This window comes from Zea mays, chromosome 10, assembly GCF_902167145.1.
Source record: "Zea mays cultivar B73 chromosome 10, Zm-B73-REFERENCE-NAM-5.0, whole genome shotgun sequence".
Taxonomy (NCBI): Eukaryota; Viridiplantae; Streptophyta; class Magnoliopsida; order Poales; family Poaceae; genus Zea; species Zea mays.
In genome coordinates this window covers 149,366,117-149,380,850 of record NC_050105.1, presented here as the reverse complement: position 1 = coordinate 149,380,850, position 14,734 = coordinate 149,366,117, and the positions used below count along the sequence as shown (strand labels likewise).

Below are 14,734 nucleotides of genomic sequence, written 5' to 3'. Positions count from 1 at the left end.
AGGGAGATCGCGATGATGAAGATGAACACAACTCCAAGCAGAAAAAAAAAGGCACCGGACAAAAGGAAAGTCGAGCTCGGACTCGGAGTCGGAGCACGGCCGCCCCGCCCCCGCCCCGGGCGCGCGTGCATGGGTATCATTGCCCACCCGCTCCGTCTAGCTACGCCACGCCATACGCACCGGACATGGTGCTGCTGCTGCTGCTGCTGAGTCCACTGTTCACAAGACGCCGCCACCATCAGTCAGTCCACGGTCCACACCACGGCGTCTCCTATCCATGTCCCGCGTGCATGCTCCCCAGCCAGCCAGCCCTGGCGTGCGGTGCGCCGCTGCCACGGGCTCGATCGCCTCTCTGCACGCTTTCCACGTCGCCTTTTACCAGCGGCAGAGCGCTTGGCACTTGCCGCTTGGCTTTATTTATCGGGGTGCCTGGACTCTGGTGGAGCTGGCTTCACTTGCTCGTCTCCGCTGGACGCTGGTTGGTGGTTGCCTTCGCTCTTCATCCTTCAACCACCAAGCCTTGGCATCGTTCTGCCCTGCGTGTGGCGGCGGTCCCTGGAGAGGAGACAAGCCGACGTGTGGTTTCCGTTCTTGGCATTGCTCAATCTCCCCCCCCCCCTCCCTCTCTCTTGCTTTGTTGCTTCTTGACTTTCGTCGTCTCCCTATCTTTCTCATCCTTTTATCTGTTGGTTTTGAATTCGACGGCACGGACGACAATGAAGAAAGCGGGTTCGTGACGCGTCAGTCACGGCCTCTCGTGTAATCCAAAGCCCCAAACCTCTGCCACTTGCCTGCCTAGCGTTGCCGCCGTTCATGAGAGACCATGCATGCACGCACGCTGCCATTCACCGCATGGGGAAAGAGAAGAGCCTGTCGCCGTTGCAGGTTCGCAAGTCGCAACGACGGGGCTTTGCATTGCAGCTCGGCGCATCAGGAGCCGGGCGCCAAGTGGCGTGCACGCCCGTCCCGTGGAGTTCATTCGAGCACGCACATACCAGCTAGACCTACTAGCTGACGACCGAGATTCTTTGCGTTCTACTCTGCGCGTTCGTAGCCCCCCTGTCCCTGTGCCCCTGTTGGGCTTTACTCCTACTGCCTCGTAGCCGTAGGAGGGCATGGCATGCTCTGCCTGCGACTGCGCGTGGCGTGAGGAGGACACAAAAGCCGCCTGCTTTCTTGGGGGAAAAAAGGCGGGGTCGTGGTCGACTGGTCGCCATGGGGACCCAAACCCCCAACCCACCCAACACCATCGCTTGGAATGCATTGCTAGCAGCAGTAGGCAGTAGCCACTAGCAGCTACTACCACCGCTATACCACTAGGAAATGCGTTTGGGTTGGGGGCTTGGGTTCCGTCTTCTTCACCTGGCCTTTACTCCCCTCCCAACCTCCTCTTTGCCTGCTGCTCGCAAACAGAAACAGCTTGCTTGCCATTTAACACGCTCGTCCTCTCTCACAGTGGCATGCAGGCGTGGTAGAGCTCTCACTTCCCCTCAGCCACCAATGCTAAAGTGCGCATAAGCTGCTGGGAGCCGATATTGCATCCGTCGGGAGCTTGGCACCAACAAAAGCTCGAGTTTTCCCTTTTTCAGCTTCGGTCTGGTGCGTGCGGCGCGGCGCCTCCCGGAGATGATGGCCTCCTCGCAGGAGAAGGCCACGTCGGGTGTCCTGAGGAACGCGGCGGCGCTGCTCGACGAAATGCAGCTCATGGGAGAAACGCAGGGTGAGGAGTAGTAGTACATGCAGCTTTTGCTTGGGTCTTGCAGAATTCTGCATTGCCCCGTCCCCGTTTTGGCGTGATGCGAGCTCTTCCTTTCTTTCTTTCTTTCTTCCCGGTGCTCGCTTTCCGGCGTCAGGTGCGAAGAAGGTGATCAACTCCGAGCTGTGGCACGCGTGCGCGGGGCCGCTAGTGTGCTTGCCGCAGCGCGGGAGCCTCGTCTACTACTTCCCGCAGGGCCACAGCGAGCAGGTTAGTTCGAATGGGTTCTGAATATTCTTTTTTTTTTCTCTTCCGAAGCGGGGATTCTGAATACACTGCGATCGACGCAGTATTATTTAGCTGTCTTTTTTTTACTGCTGCGGTGAACCATTCTGTCTTTGCTGTTGAATCCATTTACCTTATCCATGGAATGCCCGCTGACCAGCTTAACTCCACAACTTGTGAAGTGCCCGCTCTTCGGTGCTGAAGCCGTTCTTTTGCAGGTTGCTGCTACCACTAAAAAGATACCGAATTCTCGCATCCCAAACTACCCGAGTCTCCCGCCGCAGCTGCTATGCCAAGTCCACAACATCACTTTGCATGTAAGTGTAAATGGTACTACTAGCTCAGTTCCATTGGACAATCCTAATAGCTAATGCTTGACTTGTACAGGCCGACAAAGAAACTGATGAGATTTACTGCCAGATGACCCTGCAACCGTTACACTCGGTACGTGAACTGTGCTGCAGTGCAGTGATGCATTGCGTATAAGTCTAAGAGTTTTGCTTGGAAAAAAATAAGTACTATGTAATTTTGAGACGTCTCATACAACTGGTGCACACCAATTTTGTCTCTAGTAGGCACCAACAGAAAGTGCTGTAGTGTAACGTGCACTGCCTTTAGGAAGCACCAGTAACGGTAAGAGATGGCATTGGGGAGGAATCCAGAAGAAGCTGATGAACTTTTTAATCCTGCTGCCCATTCCAGGAAACAGACGTCTTCCCAATTCCAACTCTTGGTGCCTATACCAAAAGCAAGCACCCCACCGAATACTTCTGCAAAAATCTAACCGCGAGCGATACAAGTACGCATGGCGGCTTCTCAGTGCCGCGGAGAGCTGCCGAGAAGCTGTTTCCGCAACTGGTACGAGGTTCTTGTCTTTACTCTTTTGCATAATTGATTTATCTTCTTTTTTCAGCTTCAGCTCAGACCCGTGTTTTCAACCCCCAGGATTACTCAATGCAGCCTCCTAATCAGGAGCTTATCGTCCGAGATTTGCATGATAACATGTGGACGTTCCGTCACATTTATCGTGGTAGGGTCGGACACTGTCTGACTTTGTTCTTCTTTGTTATTGCATAAAGAAGTTGCAGGATACCTTTGGTCCCACTGTCTAAGACTCTCTTGCCTTGATGCTCCTTGCAGGCCAGCCAAAGCGACATCTTCTAACAACTGGATGGAGCCTTTTTGTTGGGGCGAAACGGCTTAAAGCTGGAGACTCTGTCTTATTTATCAGGTCAGCATTTGAACTTAGAAACATATCAGTCTATCCTTTGTCTTAAGCAAAGGTATATGGCATTGCTGAGAAACTAAATCTGTTTTATTTTATATAACGTTTATCAAATGATGTCATATCAAGGGGTTGCAAAATCTGGTTGTACCATATAGAATCTTTCCTTGACTTCATGATATGTTTGTTGTAATGAAGCAAAACTGGTTACCATAAAATTTTTGTATGTTACTTGCTGCCTTTTCTTAATAGTTGGTCACCAATTTAAATTTAAACTTCATTCTTTTCAATGTCTATGCTGCTGTTACAAGCTATGAACCAATCTGTGCTAATACTTCCCAATGCTATTGTGAAAGCAACGACTGATGCCTACTCCAGCGACACCATAACTATAGTTTGTCTAAAATTAGATTAGCATGTTAATGTTATAATCTGCCACACAATAAACTTTCTGCACTGCAAAGCGACCAATGACAGAAAAATGTTGGTGCAGGGATGAGAAGTCACAGCTCCTTGTCGGTGTTAGGAGGGCCACCCGACAACAACCGGCTTTGTCTTCATCCGTCCTGTCTACTGACAGTATGCACATAGGCGTTCTTGCTGCAGCAGCTCATGCAGCATCAAGTGGTGGCTCATTTACTATTTACTACAATCCTCGGTATGTAATTTATCTAACCATTATTTGGCGTGCTTTTCTGGTAGGCATATTTACATACATTTGTTATTGAAATCACTATAGGACAAGCCCGTCGCCATTTGTGATTCCTCTTGCGAGGTACAATAAGGCCACGTATCTGCAACCATCTGTTGGAATGAGGTTCGCGATGATGTTTGAGACGGAGGAGTCAAGCAAGCGCAGGTTTGTATTCTCTGCACTTGGTCTTTGTATGTAGGCAGCATTTTCTATTTCTGGTTCTATGTTCTGAATTTTACTGCACCATCTCTAATTAATGTTAGTGTTAATATAAATGAGCATGCTTTCAAGGTTCAAAAACAAAATATTACTGGAGGGTGTCTTCGTCCTAAGCTTTGCATAAAGAATAAATCAGAATCAGATATTTTCATGCCTAGAGTGTTTCTGAATTGAATGCAAACTGTAACATTTAAGTTAGAATTTGTGTTTGAGCTTAGCATATGATGAGTACTTCTGCGCCATAACCATTCCAAACCAAACTGCTTTATATCGCAGATGCACAGGTGCTATTGTGGGAATTAGCGACTATGACCCGATGCGATGGCCAAACTCAAAGTGGCGCAACTTGCAGGTAGAATGGGATGAACATGGGTATGGAGAAAGACCTGAAAGAGTTAGCATATGGGATATCGAAACTCCAGAGAACATGGTTTTCTCTTCTCCTTTGAATTCGAAGCGGCAATGTCTTCCTAGCTATGGAGGTACTTCTCTACCATTCCGTAGGTTTCTTTAACATCAAGCAGCAAGCTGAAACAAGTTCTGCCTTTTCCACTTGCAGTTCCGGGCCTACAAATTGGATCTGTAAATATGTCATCAATTCCAAGGGCACAAGGAAATCCTATCGGTAACTTGCAGCACATGCCAGGGATGGGCTCAGAATTGGCTCTACTGCTTCTCAATCAATCTGGCCAGAACATCGGAAGTCCAATCGCTTGTCAACAATCATCATTTTCCAGCATTATTCAAAATGCTAAGCACAGCTATTTCCCTCCAAAGACGTTTGGTGCTTCCACTGCTTCAATGAAGCAAGAAAGCATGCCTTCGACTGAAGCCCAGCCACAGTTGAATGCTCTTGGTATTCAGAGAAGTGATCGAGTAAGCTGTGAAGTTCAGACAGCTAGTGATTCAAATCCTGCACAGGAGATGAGTGTTAAACCAAGAGCACCAAGAAGCACAGATTCACACTCAAGCCAAAGCATTTCGGATCAAAACAGCAAGGGTGAGCCTAGAACAAAAACTCGAAGGAGCAAGAAGAGCTCGTATCAGAAAACCATTTCAGATAAATCTGAGCTTTGTTCAGTACCTTCTCAGATTTGTGACGACAAGAAGCATGGTTCAGAGCCAAGACTGGCTGACTGTGAAGCCGAACAAGCTACCTGTGGGAATAACGAAGAATCATCTGGAGCACTTACACATGGTGATTTTGCTGGAGAGCTCCAAGTTCAGCAGCAGGTTGAACAGCATGAACTACTTGCGCCACCAAAGATAGAATCATCAAAGTCACCTGATGGAGGGAAGTCCGTCAGTTCGTTCCCAAACCAAGGGTGTATCCCACAGTTCTTTGAGGGTCTGGACTGGATGATTCCACCTTCCTATTACCAAGACTCCAATGGCATCCAATCAGTTACCGCGTCGGATAACATTTTTAATCCATCTGAAGGTATACCTTCCACCATGAACGCTGATGCCTTGGATGCGTTTCAAACATCTTGCCTTTCTGAGTGCTTTCCTAGCTCCATTCAAGAGTTCATCGGCAGTCCGGATATAAACACACTGGCATTTATGTCGCCTGAGATGCAACAATTGGATGCCGGCAGCAACTTGCCGAGCACATCCAACTCCTATGTGCAGATGAGTTTCTCGGAGGAGAGCCACAGCGCATCCTTGAGTGGCCTTCACATGGAAGCCATCCATATAAACAGCTCGTCATGCTCTCAGCCACTGGCGACGGGGAGCTTCGATGCAGGGGCGTTCCCGAAACTGTCAAACATAAGAGAATGCCAACCCTTGCCTCTGCAAGAGATCCACACCAGTTCCATGGGAACACCTTCATGCAGTATGGACGCGGCGGCAGAGTACGGCACGGATAGAAGTGCGAAGCAAATGAAACCACCGGTCCGGACCTATACAAAGGTACGCTAAAACTAAAGATTCTTGAAATGAAACCTTGTGTTTATTTTTTTTGCTTATGCTGTCTTGCTCTCCTTGATGGCAGGTTCAGAAGTTAGGATCAGTTGGAAGATGTATTGACGTTACACGGTTCAGAGATTACCATGAGTTGAGGTCAGCCATTGCGTGCATGTTTGGACTCCAGGGGAAGCTGGAACATCCTGGCAGTTCAGATTGGAAGCTTGTTTATGTCGACTACGAGAACGATGTTCTTCTCGTTGGAGACGATCCATGGGAGTAAGTACTCTATTAGCCTTCTCTGCACTTTTTTTTTGTTTGTTTTCGAAATAGTAGTAGTAGTGCATGCGTCGGTTTCTGAATTGCTCCCTGCACGGAGTAACCTCACTGTCTTCTTTGTACCTCTTGGCAGGGAGTTCATCAACTGTGTGAGATGCATCCGGATCTTATCACCTTCGGAAGTACAGCAGATGAGCGAGAACGGCGTGCATGTCTTGAACGACTGCATCCAAATAGCTTAGCAAAGTCACGGCTGTATGCTCTACAGCCTGCACAGTGTAGGCTCTTCTTGTAAATAAAAATATACAGCATGTGCGTCAAATTCTCTGGTCGCTCTGTTTCTTTTGTAGCACGAGAAGAAACAATTACAGATGTCAACATCCTGCCAATGCCATGTGTGTTTCTTTCAGGAGTCAAATTATTTTTTTACGAAGCTGAATCGAGCTAACGGACGTGAGGAAATTCTGTAAAACAACTGTTAATCATAAATTCTGTAAAAGTATGGTGTCGTGGTAGGTGGGGCATTACCTTAGCCTTCCGGATGAGCTGGCTCGACAACAGACCATTCCATTCATAGTGAGGGGGCGGTACATCGTATTATCGATGATGGGTTGCAAGGGCCCTACACCCATAGAGCTAGACCTCAAAGTTATGGATATAGTCACGACCACTCATACGTGTTGTAATATTAGAGAAATAAGTGACATGCTTCCTTCATATTTAAATAAATTAAATATTCTAATTGTAATATTAGAGAAATAAGTGACATGCTTTCTTCATATTTAAATAAATTAAATATTCTAATTCCGAATAAAACAAGCATATAACTCAAGACAAATGCCATATATAATTATTGCAGCAATGAACAGTAGCAATTCTAGAACATGTAAACATGTAAAATAGCATCTCAGGTCCATTTTATAATTAAACATGGCTTGCACATGAAGTAAGCAGATTAAACAAATAAACATGATTGTTTTTCTTAAAGTATTGCTCTCAAAATAGCAGGTTGTTGTAATAAACAGCCCTCCAACGCTAATAGGTGATCAGAGATCCTCGACTAACGTGACAGCCCTATCTTACCAAATCAGGGTTTTAGATCAGATGTAATAAGCCTAATAATCAAATCTAAATACTAATAGTAAGGAGCTGTGTACTAAATAAAATAACAGAATTTAACACAGGTAAACAACCTCAACAAAGAGAGATTTAATTAGGCACAAATAATATCAATGCTGAAAATGATAATACACTAAAACCCAGACTGTCACGTTGTCTCACTACACCGCTATCATCATCGAGCACACAAATCCGCCCACAACAGTGCAATCACACCCAAGTATTTAATACTAGCAGATTGCACAAAATTAAACAGTAAATAAAGTGAGACAACGAATAACTCACATCACATAGACTGTCTACGTGGGAAGACCAGCTCAGCGAACACAAGGTTCTGTCCCAGAAAACCAATTCCGCCGCCCACGTCCGGGCCTGCACGGCGGGAGGTTGACGGAGATACTAGAGCCGCTGCCGGAGCCGAGGGAGACGTCCACGGCACCAACCCGAGAAGACGAACACCGCGCAGCAGGGAGCCCAGAGACCAGGCCACGGTGGACAGAGACCAGAGAATCAACGAGCAGCACCAAGGCACGGCGTCAACAACACCACACCACCACCACCGAGAACAACACACAACCGACGATACGGACGAGACCAGGACACCCGGAATCGAGCAGATCGAAAGATTTCTCGCCGGAACAGTGGATAGGATGGAACCGTAGAGCCCTCTGTCTCTGCGTTTCCTTAAGAGACAGAGAACAGAGGAAGGGGATCCACTTAAGGAGCCGAGGGAAAGTCCGTTACCGAGAAGAGGGTAGAGAGCTGCGGTCGTTCAACGAGGAAGCGAAGAAAACGGAGCTACAGTTGCCGCCGCCGCCCACCTCCGCTCAGCCATCTGCTCCTTTCCGTCTCTGCGGTTTCTTACCGAGGCAACTAGTGCCCAGGCCGTGCTGTCCGCTGGCTGGGCCGCTCGGCCTCCGGGCCTTGTAGTGGCCCGGTTGGCTGGCCACACTTTTTTTATATAAGGGGAAAACCCCAAATTCAACAGCAATCCCCACCATTTTCACTCTTATTTTCTGATCAATGTCATTGAGCTCCCGTACTGTTTATATACTACTTTTTGGCAGAGGTACTTGTTAGGTTTGAACCAAAGCCTATCCTAGTGTACTCCAACCCTGCACGAGTAAGCGGAGGACTACGCCTTGATCCACAAACCCTAGTGTGAGAATCTTTGCACAAAAGGCACATAGTACTAGGCAGATTATCTGATTCTCTTACGGGGCAGGGCGTTACGGTCATGCCCTTTAATATCTATTCATGAGCTCACTAGAGAGAAAACCCCATTCTCTCCTGGACTGCGACCCCACAGTCAGCTCATATAGGTGAAATCGTTAAGGAAATTCTGTAGGACAATTTCCCTGCTTGTAGCGTTGACTTCATTAAGAGCATATCGCTCAACCTGCCATACAGACAGAGCACAGCAGCTCATGAGACTCTTTATCGTTTGTGCTCTTGGTTTCACAGTGCTTCGTTTCCTGGAGCCTGGATCTCGGGATCTCCGGTCACACACGACAGTTATCCGCAGTTGAAACCGCTAACAGGGTACGAGTCCCATTCCAATGCACGCTGCTTGGATTGGCTTTTGAGCCAGTCCTTTGGTGAAAGGATCAGCAAGGTTCCTTTCAGACTTGATGTAATCTACGGTTATTACACCCGTCTCTCTAGCATGCCGACATGAATCAAGTCGTCTTCTGATATGCCTCGAGGATTTTTTGTTGTCCTTTCTACTGTTCACTTTTAGCAACAAAGAAGTGTTGTCACAGTATACTAGGACAGCCGATATCGGCTTTGCTAGCATTGGAAGGTCTGACAGCAGGTCTCTCAACCATTCAGCCTCCAATGCTGTTGAATCAAGTGCAACTAATTCAGCCTCCTTGGTGGAACGTGTCGACACTGATTGTTTAGACGATCTCCATGACACGGCCCCACCAGCTAAAGTGAACACATAGCCACTTGTAGACTTCATTTGATCCGAGTCAGAGATCCAGTTTGCATCACTGAATCCTTGAAGCACTGACGGAAATCCGGTATATTTAATACCAAGATTCATCGCTTCCTTCAAATACCGAAGCACTCTGTACAAGGCTACCCAGTGTCTATCTCTTGGATTGGCCGAATAACGAGCCAGTCTGCATACTGCATATGAGATATCTGGTCTAGTTGCACTGCTCAGGTACATGAGAGATCCGATGATCTGCGAATATAGTAGCTGGTTCACAGGCTCGCCTTCATATTTACTGAGCGTGTAGGATGGATCATAGGGCGTGGTGACTGGTTTACAGTCCATATGTCCAAAGCGAGTCAGGACCTTTTCTACATAATGTGATTGTGACAAAGTAATCCCATCCTCACCCTTTATCAGCTTGATGTTCAGTATAACATCAGCTTCACCCAAGTCCTTCATATCAAAGTTCTTGGAGAGGAATAATTTTGTCTCCATGATAGTCTCCAAATCGGTCCCAAATATCAATATGTCATCAACGTATAAACACATGATGACACCTTTGCCCCCAGAGAAGCGATAATACACACACTTGTCGGCTTCGTTTACACAAAACCCGGCAGTGGTCAGAGTATTATTAAACTTCTCATGCCATTGTCTGGGAGCTTGCTTCAGACCATATAAGGATTTAATCAAGCGACACACTTTGCTCTCTTGTCCTTTAACCACAAATCCTTCTGGTTGCTGCATATAAATTTCCTCTTCCAGCTCTCCATTTAGGAATGTTGTCTTTACGTCCATTTGATGAACAAGAAGTTTATAAGCAGCTGCCAGCGCTAAAAGCACACAGATTGTGGGCAATCGAGCCACCAGAGAATAAGTATCAAAATAATCCTCCTCTTTCTTTTGAGTAAAACCCTTAGCCACAAGACAGGCCTTGTACTTTTCAATAGTACCATCGGGTCTCCTCTTCCTCCTAAAGATCCATTTACAGCCCACAGGCTTGCAACCAACTGGGAGATCAGTTATCTCCCAAGTTCCGTTCGAGATGATTGAATCCATCTCGCTACGGACAGCCTCCCTCCAGTACTCTGCATCCAGAGATGTATATGCCTCTGTGAGGGAGCGTGATTCTTCATCCACTAGATAGATAATATAATCATCACCCAGAGACTTTTCAGTCCTTTGTCTCTTACTCCTCCTTAACTCCAAATCTGGAGTCTGGTCATGGACACTCGAGGGCAGAGAATATGTCCGAGATGGACCATCTGGGGCTACTACTTCCTTATCCCGCATAGGGAAGATGCTCTCAAAGAATGTCACATCCCGAGACTCCATTACTACATTTACAACGATTTCGCTTGTCTCGGAGTGGACCACTAGAAATCTATAAGCTGCACTGTTATGTGCATAACCCAGGAAGACACAGTCTATGGTCTTAGGGCCTAGCTTTCTCTTCTTCGGCAATGGGACATTCACCTTTGCAAGGCAGCCCCAAGTTCGAAGATGCGAAAGATCTGGCTTCCTTCCTTTAAATCCTTCATAGGGCGTGGCCTCACGGTTGCGAGGCGGCACCCTGTTCAGGACATAGCACACCGTGAGTACTGCCTCGCCCCACCAGATGTCAGGCATCCCCGAACCTTTGCAACAAAGCATTTGCTAAGTCACACATTGTTCGGTTCTTCCTTTCAGCTACCCCATTTGACTGAGGTGAATATGGAGCAGTGGTTTCATGAATGATTCCACACTCTTTGCAGTACTCATAAAAAAGGTTGGAAAGGTATTCACCTCCTCTATCAGACCGTAACCTTTTAATTTTCTTGTCTAGCTGGTTTTCAACTTCAGTCTTATAGATCTTAAAGTGTTCTAGTGCCTCATCTTTAGTTCTGAGTAAGTAAATATAACAGAACCTGGTAGCATCATCTATCAAGGTAAGAAAGTATCTTTTACCGCCTTTTGTGATTATACCATTCATCTCACAGATATCTGAGTGAATTAGTTCTAAAGGAGTGGTACTTCTGCCTTCAACCGTATGAAACAGTTTTCTAGGCTGCTTAGCTTGCACACAAATACCACATTTTACACCTTTAACATGTTTATATTCAGGAATTAAAGACATGTCACTTAATCTCTTAATGGCCTCAAAATTCACATGACACAAACGGGAATGCCATATATTATTAATGGAATCGTTATTACAGACCACATTAACATGGTAAGAAGAATGATTATTCAAAACAGAAAGACGGAACAAACCACCTGACTCATATGACTTTCCAACAAAAGTACCAAACTTAGACAGGACCACTTTATTAGACTCAAACACTAATTTGAGACCCTGTCGACATAGCAGCGACACTGATATGAGGTTCCGGCTCATCGATGGCACATAGAGTACGTCCTTCAGAACGAGCGTCTTTCCTGAAGTTAACTTCAGGTAGACCTGTCCAGTACCTCGAACTGTTGCCGGAACACCATTTCCCATCAAGACTGATGCGCTGTTGTATCCCTGGAATGAAGAGAACATGGATCGATCAGCACAAATATGAACAGTAGCACCGGAATCCATCCACCAATCATCTGATGGACTTGCCATAAAGGCCTGAAGTGCATACCCTAGGGTGGAGTTAACCACCACGTTCCCTTCTTTGCGTTGAGGTGGAGGACCTTTTCCCTTCCTAAGTTTGCACCTCCGAGCTGTATGCCCGGAGACACCACAAACGTAGCACATAAAGTCCTCCTTTTTCTTCTTCATCTTTTTGGACTTAGGTTGGTTCATATTCTTCTGTGGAGAGTTCTTCTTCTTCTTCTGGAATTTTCTATCTCCACCCTTCTCAACAACGTGAGCCTAGAGTTGCTGAGATGGCTTGTTACTGGACCTTGCACGCTCTTCCACATTAATCGCAGCTGACAACTCAGTGAGAGTCATTTGCTTCTTCATGTGGCGGCGTGAAGTCACAAAGTCTCGCCAAGAAGGCGGGAGCTTTGCCAGTATTGCATTCACCTGAAAACTGTCTGGTAGGACGCAGCCATATTGGACCAAGTCCCTAACAAGGAGTTGAATCTCCTGTAGCTGCTCCATAACAGACCTTCCCTCAACCATTTTATAGTTGAGGTAGTTTTCCGTTGTGAAAGACTCATTGCCATTGTCAACTTCAGAGAACTCGTTCTCAAGTTCAGTCCATAGACCCTTAGCGGAGGTAAAACCAGAGTACACGTCAAATAAGCGGTTCGACAAGACGTTCAGTAGACGAGACAAGCATGCCTCATTGGCTTCATCCCACTTGGCCTTCTCCGCTAGTGCGGCGGCCTTCGCTGCATCATCAGAATCATCTGATGCAGCCTGTGGAATAGCCGACGTCACTACCCAAAATAATTTTAGGTCAGTGAGCCACATGCGAGTCTTAATCTGCCAGCGCTTAAAGCTTGCGCCGTCGAACGCTTCAGGCTTAATGACATCAGAACTGTAGACCATTATACGTATTGGTTTTCTGGATTGTTGTAATATTAGAGAAATAAGTGACATGCTTCCTTCATATTTAAATAAATTAAATATTCTAATTCCGAATAAAACAAGCATATAACTCAGACAAAATGCCATATATAATTATTGCAGCAATGAACAGTAGCAATTCTAGAACATGTAAACATGTAAAATAGCATCTCAGGTCCATTTTATAATTAAACATGGCTTGCAGATGAAGTAGGCAGATTAAACAAATAAACATGGTTGTTTTTCTTAAAGTATTGCTCTCAAAATAGTGGGTTGCTGTAATAAACAGCCCTCCAACGCTAATAGGTGATCAGAGATCCTCGACTAACGTGACAGCCCTATCTTACCAAATCAGGGTTTTAGATCAGATGTAATAAGCCTAATAATCAAATCTAAATACTAATAGTAAGGAGCTGTGTACTAAATAAAATAACAGAATTTAACACAGGTAAACAGCCTCAACAAAGAGAGATTTAATTAGGCACAAATAATATCAATGCTGAAAATGATAATACACTAAAACCCAGACTGTCACGTTGTCTCACTACACCACTATCATCATCGAGCACACAAATCCGCCCACAACAGTGCAATCACACCAAAGTATTTAATACTAGCAGATTGCACAAAATTAAACAGTAAATAAAGTGAGACAACGAATAACTCACATCACGTAGATTGTCTACGTGGGAAGACCAGCTCAGCGAACACAAGGTTCTGTCCCAGAAAACCAATTCCGCCGCCCACGTCCGGGCCTGCACGGCGGGAGGTTGACGGAGATACTAGAGCCGCTGCCGGAGCCGAGCACTACAGGAATTCACTTAATTCCCGTCGGCCTGAAACCGACAGGAATAAGCCCTAAACCGACGGGAATAAGTAATTCCCGTCGGTTTAGTGCTTATTCCCGTCGGTTTCAGGCCGACAGGCGTCCCTTGTCGGGGATAAGGTTATCCCCGTTGGCGGATGACAGGAATAATTAATTCCCGTCGGTTTTGCTGGCCGACCGGCGTCACATATTAATTCCCGTCGGTTCCCTAGGCCGATGGGAGTTATTAATTAATTCCCGTCGGCCCTGCGTGGCCGACGGGAATTAACTGGGCCGACGGGAGTTAGTAATTAATTCCCGTCTGTTCGACCATAGCCGACGGGAATTAACTGGGCCGACGGGAATTACTCTATACTGCTAGAAAAACAGCACTAAATTATGTCACTATTTCTGCACACATAACATATATCAAACATAATATAAATCACATATAACAGCCACATTACAAACACATATAGAGATACGACATCCACAAACACATGCATTTAGACATAAACACTTGCATTTATAATTAAAACATCCACCAACGTGTACGACATAGTATTCAAACATAGCATCCACCAACATCAAACAACGAGTACGACATAGTATTGAAACATAACATCCACCAACGAGTACGACATTTCAAACATAAGTTTAAGTGTTTAGAGATAACCACCACTTGGCTGGTTAGAGCTTTGACCGCTGCCGCCTTCACCACCAGGAGGAGGGAACGCGAAGAGCGAGTCAACAAATCCAGTCCCTACTGCTGGATCAGATCCACTGCCACCCGCTTCAGGTGTAACCTATGCAAGTTAGCAAATATCAACACGTTAAATGCAAATATAAAAAAGTATACAAGTGTATAAATTAATAGAGAGTTATCAAACGTACCCTATCTCCAGGTGCAGGTATATGTGTCGGAGGGGTGGTGAACTGTGGTGGTGGAACTGGTGTGTTTGCAAATTGGCTCCATTGTGGTGGTGGTGGAAAATTTGATGTCATGCCCTGTTGCTGCATTAACTGTTAAACACATATGTGTTACTACTGAAGATGTTGTATTGAAATA

At 46.1% G+C, this 14,734-nt stretch overlaps 1 protein-coding gene across 4 annotated transcripts; it reads left to right on the top strand.

The window, feature by feature from the left end:
• Positions 1-441: 441 nt before the first annotated feature.
• LOC103642166 (auxin response factor 11) lies at positions 442-6,714 on the top strand. 4 transcript variants are annotated; one of them, XM_020546014.1, is made up of 14 exons: positions 442-576; positions 1,457-1,720; positions 1,854-1,966; positions 2,200-2,298; positions 2,369-2,425; positions 2,684-2,839; positions 2,927-3,008; positions 3,122-3,212; positions 3,700-3,864; positions 3,946-4,065; positions 4,396-4,601; positions 4,679-6,033; positions 6,116-6,306; positions 6,440-6,714. In XM_020546014.1, the coding sequence occupies exons 2-14, from the start codon at positions 1,627-1,629 to the stop codon at positions 6,546-6,548; spliced, it is 2,838 nt and encodes a 945-aa protein (XP_020401603.1). In that variant the 5' UTR covers positions 442-576; positions 1,457-1,626; the 3' UTR covers positions 6,549-6,714. The 4 variants fall into 4 exon arrangements, with proteins under 4 accessions (XP_020401603.1, XP_008663702.1, XP_008663701.1 ...); XM_008665480.3 differs by having other exon boundaries at positions 2,927-3,011; XM_008665479.3 differs by having other exon boundaries at positions 448-1,720; positions 2,927-3,011.
• Positions 6,715-14,734: the final 8,020 nt, after the last annotated feature.

Bases quoted from the DNA above. Each gene is read 5' to 3' on its own strand.
- LOC103642166 (XM_008665480.3), top strand. From the start codon at position 1,627: ATGATGGCCTCCTCGCAGGAGAAGGCCACGTCGGGTGTCCTGAGGAAC. The intron at 1,967-2,199 runs GTTAGTTCGAAT...GTTCTTTTGCAG, and splicing joins CGCAGGGCCACAGCGAGCAG to GTTGCTGCTACCACTAAAAA. The intron at 3,012-3,121 runs GTAGGGTCGGAC...TGCTCCTTGCAG, and splicing joins GTTCCGTCACATTTATCGTG to GCCAGCCAAAGCGACATCTT.